The sequence below is a fragment of the Leopardus geoffroyi genome, chromosome A2 (assembly GCF_018350155.1).
Source record: "Leopardus geoffroyi isolate Oge1 chromosome A2, O.geoffroyi_Oge1_pat1.0, whole genome shotgun sequence".
Classification (NCBI taxonomy): domain Eukaryota; kingdom Metazoa; phylum Chordata; class Mammalia; order Carnivora; family Felidae; genus Leopardus; species Leopardus geoffroyi.
This window is the reverse complement of record NC_059331.1, coordinates 6,026,282-6,041,303: the sequence shown is the minus strand read 5'-3', so window position 1 is coordinate 6,041,303 and position 15,022 is coordinate 6,026,282. Positions and strand designations below refer to the sequence as shown.

At 59.1% G+C, this 15,022-nt stretch overlaps 1 protein-coding gene across 6 annotated transcripts in view; it reads left to right on the top strand.

The window, feature by feature from the left end:
• The first annotated feature begins 575 nt into the window (after positions 1–575).
• The window catches only part of EVI5L (ecotropic viral integration site 5 like), a 29,334-nt gene continuing 14,887 nt past the window's right edge, over positions 576–15,022 (top strand). For 3 of the 6 annotated variants that reach the window (XM_045496451.1, XM_045496450.1, XM_045496448.1), the window contains exons 1-3: positions 12,715–12,898; positions 14,076–14,265; positions 14,696–14,920. In XM_045496451.1, coding sequence (XP_045352407.1) covers positions 12,762–12,898; positions 14,076–14,265; positions 14,696–14,920 — 552 coding nt within the window. In that variant the 5' untranslated portion in view covers positions 12,715–12,761. Of the gene's footprint in view, positions 732–3,932; positions 4,019–5,014; positions 5,070–12,714; positions 12,899–14,075; positions 14,266–14,695; positions 14,921–15,022 lie in introns of those variants that run through there. The other 3 variants (XM_045496453.1, XM_045496454.1, XM_045496452.1) reach the window with 3 other exon arrangements.

Below are 15,022 nucleotides of genomic sequence, written 5' to 3'. Positions count from 1 at the left end.
TCCAGGCCTCAAGCCCCACCGCCCGGGAGACCAACCTCAAACCAACCGCACGATCCCATTGGCCAGAGAATGTTAGTGCACCGCCTTCCATCGGTCTTATTGGGTCCCGAGGTGTCAATCTTCTTTATAGAGTCCCAACAGTTGCCATGGCCGAGATTTGAGGGGCAGATAATAATGGACGTCTCAAGACGTCTCGTTATTGGGCAGAAAGCCCGGCTCTGGGCGGGGCTTAGAGCCAAACGCTTGGCTGCCTCTGTCTGGGGTTCTTCAAGGCTGCAGCCTTTCCTCGGAGACACACCCCTCCCTCCTTGTTATTGGTGCCGCCAGGTGTTGCTCAACAGGATTCCACATGTCGATAGGAAAAACTGCCCGTCCTTCACAGCTTTCCTAATTTCAATTTGCTTCTCTCCTTAGAGGCGGCAACCTTCTGGCCGTAGCCAGGGCCCTCCTCACGGAATGGCCACGGATTGGCCCGGCATCCCGTCACTCCTGGACCGTGGGCGGAGCCAGGGTGCCTGGGGGCGGCGAATTGGCTGACTGGGCCTCGGGGGCGGGGCAGCCGCTCCTGTCAGCGGGTGAAATGGCAGCGGCAGAACCGGCGGCGGCCGCGGTCCCGGGGGGCGGCTGAGGGGGCCGGGCCGGGGCTGCGGGGCGAGCGGCGCGGCGGGGATCCAGCGGCGCGGCCCGGGACGGTGAGGCTCGGCACGGCGATGGCGGCGCGCTCGGCGCAGGTAGGCAGGCGGCGCGGGCCGGGCCTCCCGGGCGCCTTCTCAGGCCGCCGGCTCCGCGCTGCGGCCCGCGGGGGGCCCGGCAAGACCGGGGCTCGGGCCGTCTCGCCGCGGAACCCGCGCCGGGGGCCCTCGGCACTCCCGGCACGGACCCCGGCCTTCGGCCTTGGGCCCCGGCCCCCGCCCACCCTCGTTCCCGGTGCCTCCGGACCCCTCGGGGCCCCTCCCCGGGCCCTTCCGGGCGCCCCCTCCCCCATCTCGCCCCCTCCCCAAGAGCCTGCCCCCCCTCGGCCGCCAACTCCCGCCCACCCTTTCCACAGACGCGCAGGACTCCTCCCGGACCCTTCAGGGCTCCCCCAGCCCCCACCGGCAGACCCGCCCCCCACAGGCGCCCCCCCCCCCTCCCTGCAGGCCCAGGACCCCCGCCCTCCCTCTGTCCGGATCCCTCAGGACCCCTCCCATCTGCAGACCCCTTGCCACCCCTCCCTCCCCTCACTTGGCATCCTATCTCAGGGCCCAGGCCTGCCCCCAGCCCCAAGGGTGTTAGCCTCAGAGCCCTACCCCTCCCTTCCGACCCCACAGGACCCCTCCCCTAGCCTCTGTGAATCAGGATTCGTACCCACAGGCCTGACCTCGGCCTGCTGGCCCATCTCCCACCCCCAGCAACCCCATGCCCAAGGGCACCCGGAAAAATCACTCCTCAGGCTCCTCCCAGCGCGCTTCAGCAGCTGCACACACACCCCTGAGCCTGCTTCCTGAGCATCCACCCTCCCCTCATGCTCAGGACCTCCCAACAGATAGATATTCTGAACCCTCCTCCCCTCCCAGAGACACATCTTTCTGAGAGCCCCACACGCGCCCGTGCGCGTGCACACACGCACATCTGGGAGCCAACAGTTCTCTCGCGCAGAGAGATGACCACGAACCCTCCACAACGCGTCCGGACAGACATCCTGCCCCCCAACACGCAGGCATCCAGGAGCCCCCTGGTATGCGGGCGTGCGCGCTCTCGCACGCGCACACACACACACACACACACGCACACACACACACACGGAGCTAGACGCTCGGATCCCCTACGCACACAGAAAAACTTAGGACCTCCAACACAGACGCAGACAATTGGTACCTCCCCCCACACACTCGCACACGCAGGACTCCTTAGCACTTTCACACGCCTCCGTAGACGCCACCTGCCCGGGTCCTCCCGTAGTGCCCAAAGCTCCCAGCGCAGGCAGACTTGGAGACATGAGCTGTTTGCCCTGCCCCAGGCAGCCAGCCTGCCCGGCGTCCCCGTTGGGGCCCTGAAGGGTGGCAGGGTGACCCAGAATCTCCCAGCACCCCTGTGGACACCTGCCCCGGGCCTCTCTCCCCGTACCCGTCTCTCCCTGCTTTGCCCTTCTTCAGAGGGAAGGACACTCACTCTCCCTCCTACACTGAAGTCTCCCAAAGGGAAGCCCCCCCTCCCCACTGCCTGCCCCCTGATTTATGCCACCCCCTGGTGGGGAGGGGGAGTTCAGGCTGCTCCTGAAGTCTGACCAGACCGGCAGGACCAGCTTCCGGACCCCATCATGCACGCGCCAGGGGCAGCCCCTCATAGCCCACGTGAGTTCCTTCACCCACCACCCGCGTGTCATGCCAAAATGAAACGGCTCCCTTCTCCCCTGGCATTTGGGACCCGGTGGGGCCGGGCTGGGGCCTGCCAGAAGCACACAGCTCTTTGTTAAGGAATATTTTCAGAAGGGAAGAATGTGCTGAAGAGGCTCGGGTGGAACACAAGTGAGTAGTCAGCTTGGTTTGTCCCAGGGCCGGGCTTCGGTCAAGCTAGAGGCCCCAGCATCCACGCGTCTTCCCGGGTCGTGTTGGTTCCCACCGCCCGTCCTGCCACCCTACAGCTGTCACCCTCAGGTCCAACCTGTGGGCGCCCCTGGGCTTTTGTGGTCACCCCTGTGGGCGGTTTGGAAGGAGCTGCAGGTGGCTTGGCCCTGGCACAGAGATGAGGAAAGGAGATCACAGAGCGGGCACGACGGTGTGGCCAGGACTGCAGGGGTGAGGAGGAGTCTGGGTCCCGCCCGCGCCAAATCCAGATCAGTCCAGCCCCCGCACTGCCTGTCTGGACTCCTTTGAGCGACATTAGCCTGGGAAGCCCCAGAGAAACAAGCCCAGGCTTCTTTGTGGATATTCACCAGTGGACTCTGGACGGCCCTGAGAAGGAGCCCATATTGACTCAGGGCGTCAACTTCTCCATCTGGAAAGTGGGGGGGAAAGATCCTTAGATCCTCGCTTTGTACTGCAGGGGAGCCAATGAGGTTAGGATGTAGTCCCGAGTGTCCCCCTGGGCGCCATGTGGAAGGGGCCGGTGGGGTCCAGCAGGGCAGTCATCCATCCATGGGCGCTGGCAGGATCACTGGCCGCCCTCGTCCCCTGGTTGTAATTCGTTGGCACCTCTCTGGATGATGGCCATCTCTCTGTGGCCCAGCTGCATCTCAGGAAGGCGGCTCAGGTGGGGGTTGAGAGATGGTCTGTTGTGGGATTTGTGGCCACACAGAAGCCTCCCGTGGGGACGGAGGGTAGGAGGGGGACTGCTTGCTGGCAATGCCTCTGGCCCGCGTACACCTCTGATGCATAGACCTGGGCAGGGAGAGGTTTGCTCTGCCCACTTGCTGAAGGGAGGGGTAGTGAAGACTCCTGAAGGTCACGAGGTACACAGGAAACAGTCTCCACCTCCCCAGGGTGGGACCTGGTGCAGATCCAGTGGGGTCAGAAGGCTCCTCAGAAGAGGCTGGGTACGAACTCAGGAACACACGAGAAAGCTGCCAGGGAGGGCTTGTGAACAGCATCGGTGCACTTTTACCCTCGCTTGGGATACAGGCCTGTGTCTTTGTGTCTATGTGCTTTGGCAGGTGCAGGGGGGCAAGGAGGAACATGATCTCAATTTCCTCTTGCAAAATAGAGGCGCTGATTGTTCTAGGTGAAGCCCTACCAAGTATTAGGCACCGACTCAGCTGCTGGGGTATGAAAGAATGTCACATGTGGTCCCTGCCCCGCAGCTAAAGACCCCCCTGGCATCGGGAGGCAAGAGCTGAAACCAGCGGTGTGCCCTGCGATCAGGCCCGTGCCACATGCTAGGCCCTGTGCCAAGCACCATTTACATATTATCTCATTTAATCTTCCGAACAACCTGGAGAAACCTAGATTCCAGTGTGTGCCCTTCCCACCACGTCCTGCTGCTTGCCGTGTGGAAGCATGAGATGGAATTATGCACAGCGTGCGGCAGGAGCACAGAAAGGGTCCAACGCATCCCTGGGGCGTCAGGGAGGGTGGAGCAAGGATGACGTAGAGGCCCAGAGAAGAGCTCACCGGGCAGGCATGGCAGGGAAGGGCGTGCCAGGCAGGCAGAGTGCTTGGACAGAGGCCTACCAAGCAGGAGCCAGCGTGGTGCATTCAGGAAATCGTGCCTGGTTTGGTGGGCCTCATCCTGCAGGCCCTGTGTCCCAGATGCTATCCATGGGGCGCACCCTGTGTGCTGCTCCCTGGGAAAAGGGACCCGTAGCTGGAAGAACTTGGACAGGCAGCAAGCCCCACCTTGCCCAGGGGAGTCTGTAGCACATGGGCTCCGGTAGCCAAACAGGGGCAGTGAAAGGAGCGAGCACGAACTCACCAGAGCCAGGGAAGCGATGTATCCCTTCCAGGGAGATTTCGAAGGCCCCATCCGCACAGCACAGCTCGCCTGCACTTTTCCTGCATGGCTCAGCGTGCTGTGATGTGTTGTGAGGTGGTTTCATTGAGGTCTGCCTCCCACAGGAGACCACTAGTCCCACGAGGGCAGGGTGCCTCTCTGTTCATGGCTGAGTCTCAGGCAACTGGATGCTCGGTAAATACTTGCATCGTTTCAGGATCTGACAGTCTTCCCTACTCAACCCACTTACGAAAGAGCACCTAAATCTCTTCCCCAGAAAGAAGTCGACCTGTTGGCCTTGGAGAGCCCCCAAAGGCAGGGCGCACCCACCTCGCCCCTGCCCCCTGGCCCAGAGAGCCTGTGCAGCTGACACGGGCACCAGAAAAGCTATCATCTTGGCTTTGAAGAGCCAAGTGCCTTGCAAGATGCCACTTGTCTTATTCATGGGTCCCTGGAAGGCTCATAAGGGCTTTAAATGTTCCCCTTTGTCATCCTCAGGGACCTAGAGGAACGAGGGGTTTGCAGGAATGAAGCTGTTTCGGTGGCAGTAGGAAAGTTGGAGATGATACAGGGTAGTAAATATTTTATTTTATTTTATTTTTTTTAGGTCAGAAGGGATTCCGCAGGTCATACTGGTCCACCTCTCAGATTTTAATCTGAAGGTATTTGCTGCTGCTATTATTACCAATAATGATAATGATAGTTTTACTGCGTTTAACTTTTAAAGAGGGCCACCACACTGGGGGTGGGCCTGCTGAGGAGGGGAGGTTTGTTTATTCACCCCACAAATATTGGATGCCTGATGCTGTGATGGAACTCTGGGGATCCAGGGGTGGGCTAGACAGCCCCTGCCCTCATGGAACTTTCCATCCCGCAGGGAACAAATACTATGGGCCGGCTCCTGTCCTAAGCACCTGACAGGTTTAGCTCAGGTATTCCTCCCAACAAAACCTGGGAGGCAGGTACTGTTTAACAGTTAACCCTGTTTTCAGATGACAAGACTGAGGCCAAGTGTATCTCAAAGATAGAAAGGGATGTAGGAGGGATTTGAACGCAGGCTACTGGCTCTGAAGTTCTCCCAGGAGGCCAAGAGAGCCATGGAAGAAGAGACACACGGATATGGAAACATCTAGAGCAGCAATGGAGTTGCAGCGAGAACTGGGGAAAAGAGGAGGATAGACAGTAAGCCCTGAATTCCAACTGCTGTTCTTGTTATCCAAGGTTACAGATCGGTTGCCCGCCCCTCGCCAAGGGAAAGGGCCCAGACACCAGGCCATTTCCGCAGGAGCTGGAGCCAGCCAGGACCATGGCGGTCTGCAGGCCCACAGTGACCGTCCTGGCAGGCTGGGCATCTAGGGTCACATGGCATCTCCTGAGGCATCAGATTCAGAAATGATTCTGTGCCCCCCATAACCATTCCAAGAAGAGGATCAGAAGCCGGCAGGGGGAGGGGAAGTGGGGAGCCAAACTGGAAGGAATCTTGGGGTCTTTATTCTTGCCTCTGAAAATGCCAGGCTCTGAGAGAGGGCACATACACACTCACCCCCTCTCCCCATTGAAAACCAACGACTGCACTTTCCTCAGTGCCCGGTAAATTGGGCATTCGAGTTTTATGTGTATTACTCCTAAAGTGAAAGGAAGCAGAAAGAAGGCAGAGGTTCTGGAGTCAGAAATCCAAGCACAAGTCCTGCCTCCCCCGCGGCCTCGTCGGGGGCCCTGGCACCTGTCCTACTTGCTACGGCACCTGGCGTGTGTTACAACTGTGCTTTACTTTTCTGTCCACGCTGATATGGCATCTTTTTTTCAAATAGGGTTTATTTTTTCGAACAGTTTCAGAGTTACAGAAGAACGGAGGACAGTGGAGCATCTTGATGTAACTCTTGATCTCGGGGTCATGGGTTCAAGCCCCACATTGGGCATGGAGCCTACTTTATTATTATTTTTTTAATGTTTAATTATTTTTGAGAGAGAGAGAGAGAGCACGCTCCAGCAGGGGAGGGGCAGGGAGAGAGGGGGACAGAGGATCCAAAGCGGGCTCTGCACTGACAGCGGGTGAGCCCCATGTGGGGCTCAGACTCACGAACCATAAGATCATGCGTCAGACCCTCAACTGACTGAACCACCCAGGCTCCCCAAAGCCTACTTTCTTTATTTATGTTTAAAAAAAAATTTTAATGTTTATTTTTGAGAGAGAGAGACAGAGACAGAATGCGAGTGAGTTAGGGGTAGAGAGAGAGGGAGACACAGAATCCAAAGCAGGCTCCAGGCTCCGAGCTGTCAGCACAGAGCCCGACGCGGGGCTCAAACTCACGAGCTGCGAGATCATGACCTGAGCCAAACTGGGACGCTCAACCGACTGAGCCACCCAGGCGCCCCTCCCCAAAGCCTACTTTAAAAAAAAAAAAAAAAAATTGAGACGATTGTACAGAGAGTTCCTGAAGACCCCACACCCAGTTTCCCCTATTAGTAACGTCTTCAGTTAGTCTGGCACATTTGTTATGATTAACAGACTGATGTTGATACGTTAACTACAGTCCACGCTTTATTCAGGTTCCCTAATTTCCTTGTCCTCTTCCAGGATCCCATCCTGGATCCCACGTGACATTTTGTTGTCAAATCTCCTTAGGTTCCTCATGGCTGGGACAGTTTCTTAGGCTTATCCCTACTGCTGATGACCTTGACAGTTTTGAGGACTGGTCAGGAATTTTCTAAAATGTCCCCTCGTCTGGCTTTGTCACATGTTTTTCTCGTAGTTAAACTGGGGTGATGTGTTCTGGGAGGAAAGACACAGAGGTGACCATGCCCTTGTCATCTCATCACGGGCCCAAGCTCTCAGTATGACTTATCACTGTCCGTGTTGACCTTGATCACTTGGCTGAACAGCACAGAGATTTTTGTCTTCATTTGGCAAACGTTTACCGACCACCTGCTAAATTCCAGATGTGTTAGGATCTTGGAGTAGAAAATTAAAGAAGTTAGGCCCAGGGCTCCTGGGTGACTCAGTCAGTTGGGAGTCCAACTTCGGCTCAGGTCATGATCTCACGGTATGGGAGCCCGAGCCCCATGTCGGGCTCCCTGCTGACAGCTCAGAGCCTGGAGCCTGCTTCAGATTCTGTGTCTCCCTCTCTCTCTGACCCTCCCCTGTTCATGCTCTGTCTGTCTCTGTCTCAAAAATAAAAATAAACATTAAAAAAATTTTAAAAAAAGAAAAAAAGAAAGGCCCTTGCCCTCAGCACATTCATGACCCAGTAGGGCAGGCAGGCACGTATAGAAGTAATTGCCATGGAATGTGCCTTGGGCTGGGTTGTAGGAGATATTCGCAGAGAGGAGAGAAGTGAGCCAGCGTGCTGGAGGTGGAGGTTGACAGGAACAATTTCACAGGAAAAAAAATATTCAAAATGTTGGAGAATGCCTTTCCAGCAAGAGGGAACAGCATGTGCAAAGACACAGGCAGAAAGAAGCAGGTGGTCACAGAGGGCTGAGCCTGGTGGGGCTTGGATAACAGAGAAAGGGAGGCCGGCAGGGCTGTGCGCACCGGGCAAAAACATTTGGTCTCCATCTCCAAGTAGGGAGTGGCTGAAGGGTCTGGGCAAGTGCAGAGGGCTAGCGCCAGGCTTGGCCTGAGCAGGTGGGTGGAGGGCAGCACCACAGACCCAGCGAGGCCCCTCTGCATCAGGAGGAGCAGCTGGCTTTAGGGAAGGTCTTCCTAAAATGCAAGGCCAGCCAGGCTCCTGCCTTGGTCCACAGGACCCAGTGGGGGTCTGGCCTCTACAGAACTCTCCAGTCTCCTCTAGAGTAGCATGCCTCCCTCCTGCTTCTGTCCTGTGGTCCCTCTGCCATCCCATCCCACCCCATCCCATCCCTATCATCATTTTCTCTGAGCGATCATTCACATAACATAAAAGTCACCCTTTCAAAGCAAATGGTTCAATGGGTTTCAGTATATTCACAATGCTGTGCAACTCTCCTCGCTGTCTAATTCCAGAACAGTTCCTTGCTCCAAAAAGAAATCCCCCATTCCCCCGTTCACCCTAAGCCCTGGCCCCCGGCCACCACTATAGATATGCCTCCTCTGGACATTTCATATAAATGGAACCATGTCACTTGTGGTCATTTGTGTCTGACTTCTTGCACTGAGCATAATGTCTTCCGGGTCCGTCCACGTTGTAGCAGGTGTCAGAGCCTCCTTCCTTTTTTATGGCTGAGTAATATTCCATTGTATGGATGGACCACATTTTGTTTGTCTGTTCATCCATCAACGGACATTGGGTTGTTTCCACTTTTTGTTGCGAATAACACGGCTGTGAAGAGTCATGTGCAAGTTCGCGTGTGGCCGTGCGGTTTCCATTCTTTTGGGTAGATATCTAGGAGCGGAATTGCTGGGTCATAGGGTAACTCCGTGTTTAACTTTTGAGGGAACTGCCAGATTGTTTTCCGGGATATCTGTTCTTCCAAGCGTGCCTCTCAATCTGTAATAGAAAGTTTGGATGGTCGTTTCTTATTCTCTACGCTCTGTACGCTCCGGGAGGGCCGCGACTGCGTCAGTGTTTGCCCAGTATGGTGCCCAGCACCTCGCAGGCATTCAGCAAATATGGGTGGGTGGGCAGGTGGGTTCAATTTCTCAACTCCTATGTTGTAGGCTCAGTGCAGGGCACCACACTGGCAGGGACCCAGACAGTGGCGATTTTTACCCTGGTGGGTGATATTCAGGAACCAGTTGGCAATCTTGGCTGGTGCTCAGGAGAAAGGGAAAGCTGAGGAAAGGAGAGTGTCCCAATTGGTGGCATTTATTTGATCATTTAAGCCTCGACAATGAGACCACCAGGGGCATGAAGGGACAGGGGCCGAGGCAAGGCCCGTGGAGGAAGAGGTGCCGTGTAGGACACTGAGAAGCCCAGGAAGAGAGGTGGGAAAGAAGCCAGGAGCCTGGCCTGTCTGAAGCTGGGTGGAAAAGGGCTTCAAGAAGGGGGGCGCATGGCTGGCAGTGTCTAAACAGCCCGGAGAGGGGGAGGGAAGTAGAAAACGCCCAGCATCTGGGCCCTTCTGCCCCCACGCCCCCTGCCCCCAGCACACTGGCAGTCTCTTCCCACCCCTCTAGGTTGGCTTAGCCATGGACTCAGCCTCATAAGCCATGGGCCACCCTGTGGGCGTGTGGAGGGTGGGAGTGCCAGCAGGCAAAGGGGTAGGTGGCCCACTGCCTGCTCTGCAGGGTCCAGGACCCCATTCAAGTGGCTGAGGTGGGGTAGAGGCAAAGGGGCTTGAAATGAAGGATGCCGAGAGACTGGCACGTCAGACCCACTGGACCCGCATGTACATCTCAGGCTGGTGGCCCTTCAGCCCTCGAAGGGACTGCCCCATCTGTGGGTCTCTGTACCCATCAGGCAAGGGAGGCGGTGCCTCATCCGCCTATTTCCCCCCATTTCCCTGTGCCCAGAACAGTGCCTGGCCCTCAGACCATCAGTGAGCATCAGGGAAGGACAGTGAGCCGGGAAGAGTTGGGCCTCTCTGGAGGGGAGGCAGGGCCACCCGCAGAGCTAGGAGGGTGGCGGGCCGGTGTCCGTCCCAACCTACTCAGTCCCAAGAGTGGCAAGATCTGGTCCGTGCAGGAAGTGCGTGCATGTGTGTGTGTGTGCACACGTGAGAATGCGTGGGTGTGAGACGGACTGTAGATACGTGTGAGTGGGCCCTGTGTCCGAGTGTGTACGCATGGGTGTGGGTGCAAGATCGTGTGTGCCGCTGTGAGTGCAGGGGGTGTGAGGTAGTGTGTGAGTGTATGTAAGTATGTGTGGGTGTGTGTGGGTCAATTACATGAGTGTGTTAGTGTGTATGGTGTGTGTGTGTGTGTGTGTGTGTGTGTGTGTGCATCAGGAGGATGGCTTCCAGCGCCAGGCAGTGTTTAGAGAATCTGGCGACGAGTCAAGAGAAAGTTCCTGAGGGATCAGAAGGTTCTGCCTCTCGGACTGCAAATTTCAGCCCTGTGTATTCAATCAATTTTACTTCCTGTATGAAGTCCACATTAATATGTGATAAATATCTGGACAAGCCCTGCTAGTGGCTGGTTGTGTTTTGAAATCAGAAGGCCAGAGTTGAAGCAGTCCCTCGGGCCCTTTGGGGGTGGCATCGTGGACACCAGGGCACTCCAGGCCTCCTGAGATGGCGGGCCCGGACCACCACCCTGGCCACGTGTGGTCTCTTGCTCCAGGGCTCCCACTGCTCCCCCACCCCAGCGGTGCTTAGGAGGCTCCCGTGCTCGCCTCCCCCACCTCTCTCCCACCTCCCAAGCCTGCCTTCCCAGCTCCTCCCCGCCCAGAGAGATCCTTCCAGGTCAGGGCTTCCTGTGCACAGACCGCCTCTGCCCTGGCTGGTCACAGACTTTGACTCGGTGGTAGGCCCGGAGCGGGCCCCACCTCTCTCCGGAGAGGTTAACTCCTGGCTAGACGGTGCAGAGTGGCCCGTTCTCTGGGGCAGTTGTCGCTGGCCAGCGAGGCCGTGGGAAGAAGAGCTCTTCCAGTTCTGCTGGGGTTCACCACCCAGAGTTTGTACCACCCACCCAAGCCAGAGCCCTCGGCACCCAACAGAATCGGAGAGCCTTGGGGAGCCAGAGGCAGAACCAGGGGCCCTGAGGAACCACAGAGACCTGGGAAGGGAGGGTTCTGGGCCCCCTACAAGATATAAAAAGAATGATGCCCCCTCGCTCCCACCCCGTGACAGGGCAGCACAGGGCAAGGAGGCTGGAATCAAGTGTATGGCCAGGGTCAAGCCCAGCCACCCAGTGGGCCCTCAGGTGTCGGCTGGGGTCTGAGTTTAGGCTGCAAGTAGGCGCCCAGTGACCTGATGGCAGGTGTGAAATGGTCTACTCTTGTCCTGTCATTGTCCTTCTGCTGCCTAGGGGACCAGATGCCCCCTCTCCGGGGCCTGGCCAAGGGCCCCTCCGGGCGGAGCTGTCAGAGCCGGGTCACGTGGGGTCCAAGGGCAATAGTGGATTCCTGTCCACAGACTATGCAGGAGAGTGCGGGGCGGGAGGAGCACTTTCTTCCTGCCTCCATGGCCCTGGAGATCCCCATCCTCTCAGACCGTTGATGCTTGGGCTTACCAGAAACATGACTGAGTGGAAAGAACACCGCCCCCGGCCCCTGCCTTCGCTCCCCTAGCCATCCCCCACCCCTAAAACCTCCCACCAGGGTGATGGCAGCTCCTGCCAGCAGTCCCCACACCAGGCATAGCAGAACCCTGGAGGCCAGCTAGACGTTGGCCCTGGCCCTGGAACGAATGATCAAGGCCACCATCTAGAGAGCAGTCATTAAGTGTCAGGCGCCGTTCTCCCACGTTCCATGCGGTGGCACACTCAGATTCACCGCCACCCTCTGGAGCAGGTCCTGTATGATCCTCAGTCTTTGGAGACTCAGAGAGACCAGGGGACTGGCCCAAGGCCACCCAGCTGGTTGAGGGGGAACCGCGGTTCAGACACAGATTTGTCTGAGTCCAGAGCCCTCACTTTCGGCACGGTGCTGAGCTGCCTCTCCTGAAGCCGGCAGAAAGCAAGAGGCTAGTGTTCTGGAAGCCGCCAGGAGGGCGGGGCCAGATCCTCCCCAAGAAAAATCAGACAAATGGGCCTGGCACCCGCCCGGCCAAGATCGGGGTACTGACGAGAGCCTGTGGCTCTCGCTCTGCATCCGCCGGGCCACACATTCCTAGCACTTTGACGCGTCCATCCCCGGCTTCCCAGCCCAAGGGGAGTCGACTCTTCCGGCCGTTGGCAACACCAGCCAATCAATGGTAGAGAATAATTGTTTCTGGCTGTGCCAGCTGCCCACTTTGGTTGATGAGACGGGGAAGGTCGGATGCTGAGGCAGGGCTCCCAGGACAGGATCTAGCCAGAGACAGGGACCAAGGCCGTCAGGAAGGGCCACTGGAGCAGGGGCTTCTGTGCCTCCAAGGTCTGAGTGACAGGGAGCCTTTGCCCCTGGTCCTGCTGAGGACTCGGGGATGTCCAGTTGAGACCTGGCCTTTATGCCCGGGGACAGCAGGGCAGCTCGGGCCCTGGCTGCAGTCCTTCTGTCTCCGTCCATGCATCTGGACCCAGGCAGGGATCGTGGTAGCTGGTGTCTGGCATAGAAGGAGCCAGCATGGCCGTCCGCTGGGCTGGAGTACGTGGGGGTGGGGGGTGCACCGAGCGGACAGACCAGAGATGGGCAGCCCGAGGTGAGGAAATGTCCCCAGGTGAGCAGCTGGCTCAGCCGGCCCAGAGCCAGCCAGACAGGGTAGGCGCCCCACCCAGTGCTGACCATACATGTCTCCGGCCCCCAGACAGAGCTGTGACCTGGCCCTGCTCGCAGCAGACGAGCCTGCCCACCATGGCGAGCCCCACTCTGAGCCCCGACTCCTCATCCCAGGAGGCCCTGTCGGCCCCCACCTGCTCCCCCACCTCTGACTCCGAGAACCTCAGCCCCGATGAGCTGGAGCTGTTGGCCAAGCTTGAAGAGCAGAACCGGTGAGTTGGGGCCTGGGGGGCGGGGAGTGGCCTCAGGGGTGCAGCCTGGGCCCCACGCAGAAGTTCCCGGGGGCCCCCCCTCACACTAAGAGCTGGGCCCGGCCCTCGGCAAAGTAACAGCGCCCACCGGAGGCTTGACAAGGGACGTCTTCTGCCGTCCTCCAACCCCTGGTGATCAGTTTCCCCATTCCGATGAGACCAAGGTTTCAAGAGGGCCAGTGAACCTGGCCTTCGCTGGCTGAGCCTCTGTTGGAGGGAAGAACAAATCCTCTGACTCTGGAGCCAGGCCTTCCCACCTTTCTCCTCTGGCCCTTCCCCTGGTTTCAAAATGTAGGCGGTATTGTTATTATTTGGATACAACGAGGCCAATGGACAGAGAGTTTGTGAGTCACCGCCTCTAAGAGGAGGGGGCCCGGCACACCATGTGGGGCTAACCAGGAAAGCACCAGGGTCGGTCAGGGGGCAGAGGGAATGAGGCAGGACGTGAGCAAGAGCCTTCGTTGTGGTTCCTGTAGGAAGGAACAGCGAGGCCGACTGGCTAGCTCGAGTAATCTCAGCGGGCTCGGGGGTGCAGGGCCAAGCCTAGTTGGCCTGGCACCTGGCCCTGGGGTGATCAGAGCAGGGGAGGGGGTTGGTTTGGGGGTTCTAGATTGGTTGGTCTGCATAGGAAAACTGCACTTGGCAGGCAAGTCCTTACCCATCTCTAGGAATCTGCTAGGCTGCCAGAGGGTGGTCCCCCCCGCCGGGGTCAGCGAGGCCCCAGATGGCAGAGCAGCAGAAACACACGGCCACACAGCTGCTTGCCAGCTGGCTGAGTGGCTCGCCCTCCCTACACCTGGTGCGTAGAGCGTAGATCTTAACCAACCCTGCCCTGCGGTGCTGGTACGCGACTGAGTCCGCCAATGCACGGGCTTCTCAGCCCCGTGCTGGACACAAACGGGACACAGAGATGGCAGCCTCTCCGGGGGCCCGGGAATGAGGACCACGGCTCAGAGAGGGTAGAGCACCGGCTAAGGCCCCTCAGCGAGAACAACTTAGACCCAGTCTGGGACTCCTGAGAGGAGGGGCCGGGCTCCCCCAGGGGTGCCCTGTCCGCAGAGAGTCACTAGAGCCCAGGGGCGGGGGCAGGAGTTGGCCGCAGCCGGGGCCCCGCCCCCACCAGCCCCTCTCTGCCCAGGCTCCTGGAAGCCGACTCCAAGTCGATGCGCTCCATGAACGGCTCCCGGCGGAACAGCGGCTCCTCGCTGGTGTCCAGCTCCTCGGCCTCCTCCAACCTGAGCCACCTGGAGGAGGACACGTGGATCCTGTGGGGCCGGATCGCCAACGAGTGGGAGGAGTGGAGGCGCAGGAAAGAGAAGCTGCTCAAGGTGGCGGGGCCTGTGGGGCTGGGCGGGGCCGGCCGGGTCACTGGGCCACCGGAGGGCAGCACCAGGGTCCCAGGGCCGTCCGGGGCCCCCGCGGGCAGAGAGCAGAAGTGGAGATGAGCCTTGCCAGGACACGGGAGGGCCAGGGCCACGGTGCAGGGTGGGGCCAGCCAAGCTAGTGGCTGTCACGCCGGTGTCTCAGGTACCCGTTTGTTTCCCGCCCGCTCTGTTCCGTGACGGACTGGGGACCGCGCATTAAGCAGCGTGGCTTCTGTCCGCAGCACGGGGGCTCGGCCAGCTCTGGGCCGCAATCGAGCCACAGGCCAGCCCCGTCTCAGGGCTGGAGCGGGTGGCCGTGGGGAGGCCGCCCTGGGACAGGGTCCAGCCCGGCCTCCCGCCCCCCCCGCCCCCCCCCCCCCCCCCCCGTTGGCAGGAGCTGATCCGCAAGGGCATCCCCCACCACTTCCGGGCCATCGTGTGGCAACTCCTGTGCAGCGCCACAGACATGCCCGTCAAGAACCAGTACTCGGAGCTGCTCAAGATGTCCTCGCCCTGTGAGAAGCTGATCCGCAGGGACATCGCCCGCACCTACCCAGAGCACGAGTTCTTCAAGGGCCAGGACAGCCTGGGCCAGGAGGTCCTTTTCAACGTCATGAAGGTGAGGCCCAGGGCCGGTGGGTCTCCACCGCCCAGACCCCGGCCTGTGAGGGCCCGCCGGCCGGAGGGCCCCTGCAGTGATGCGCGTGCATCCCCTTTGCAG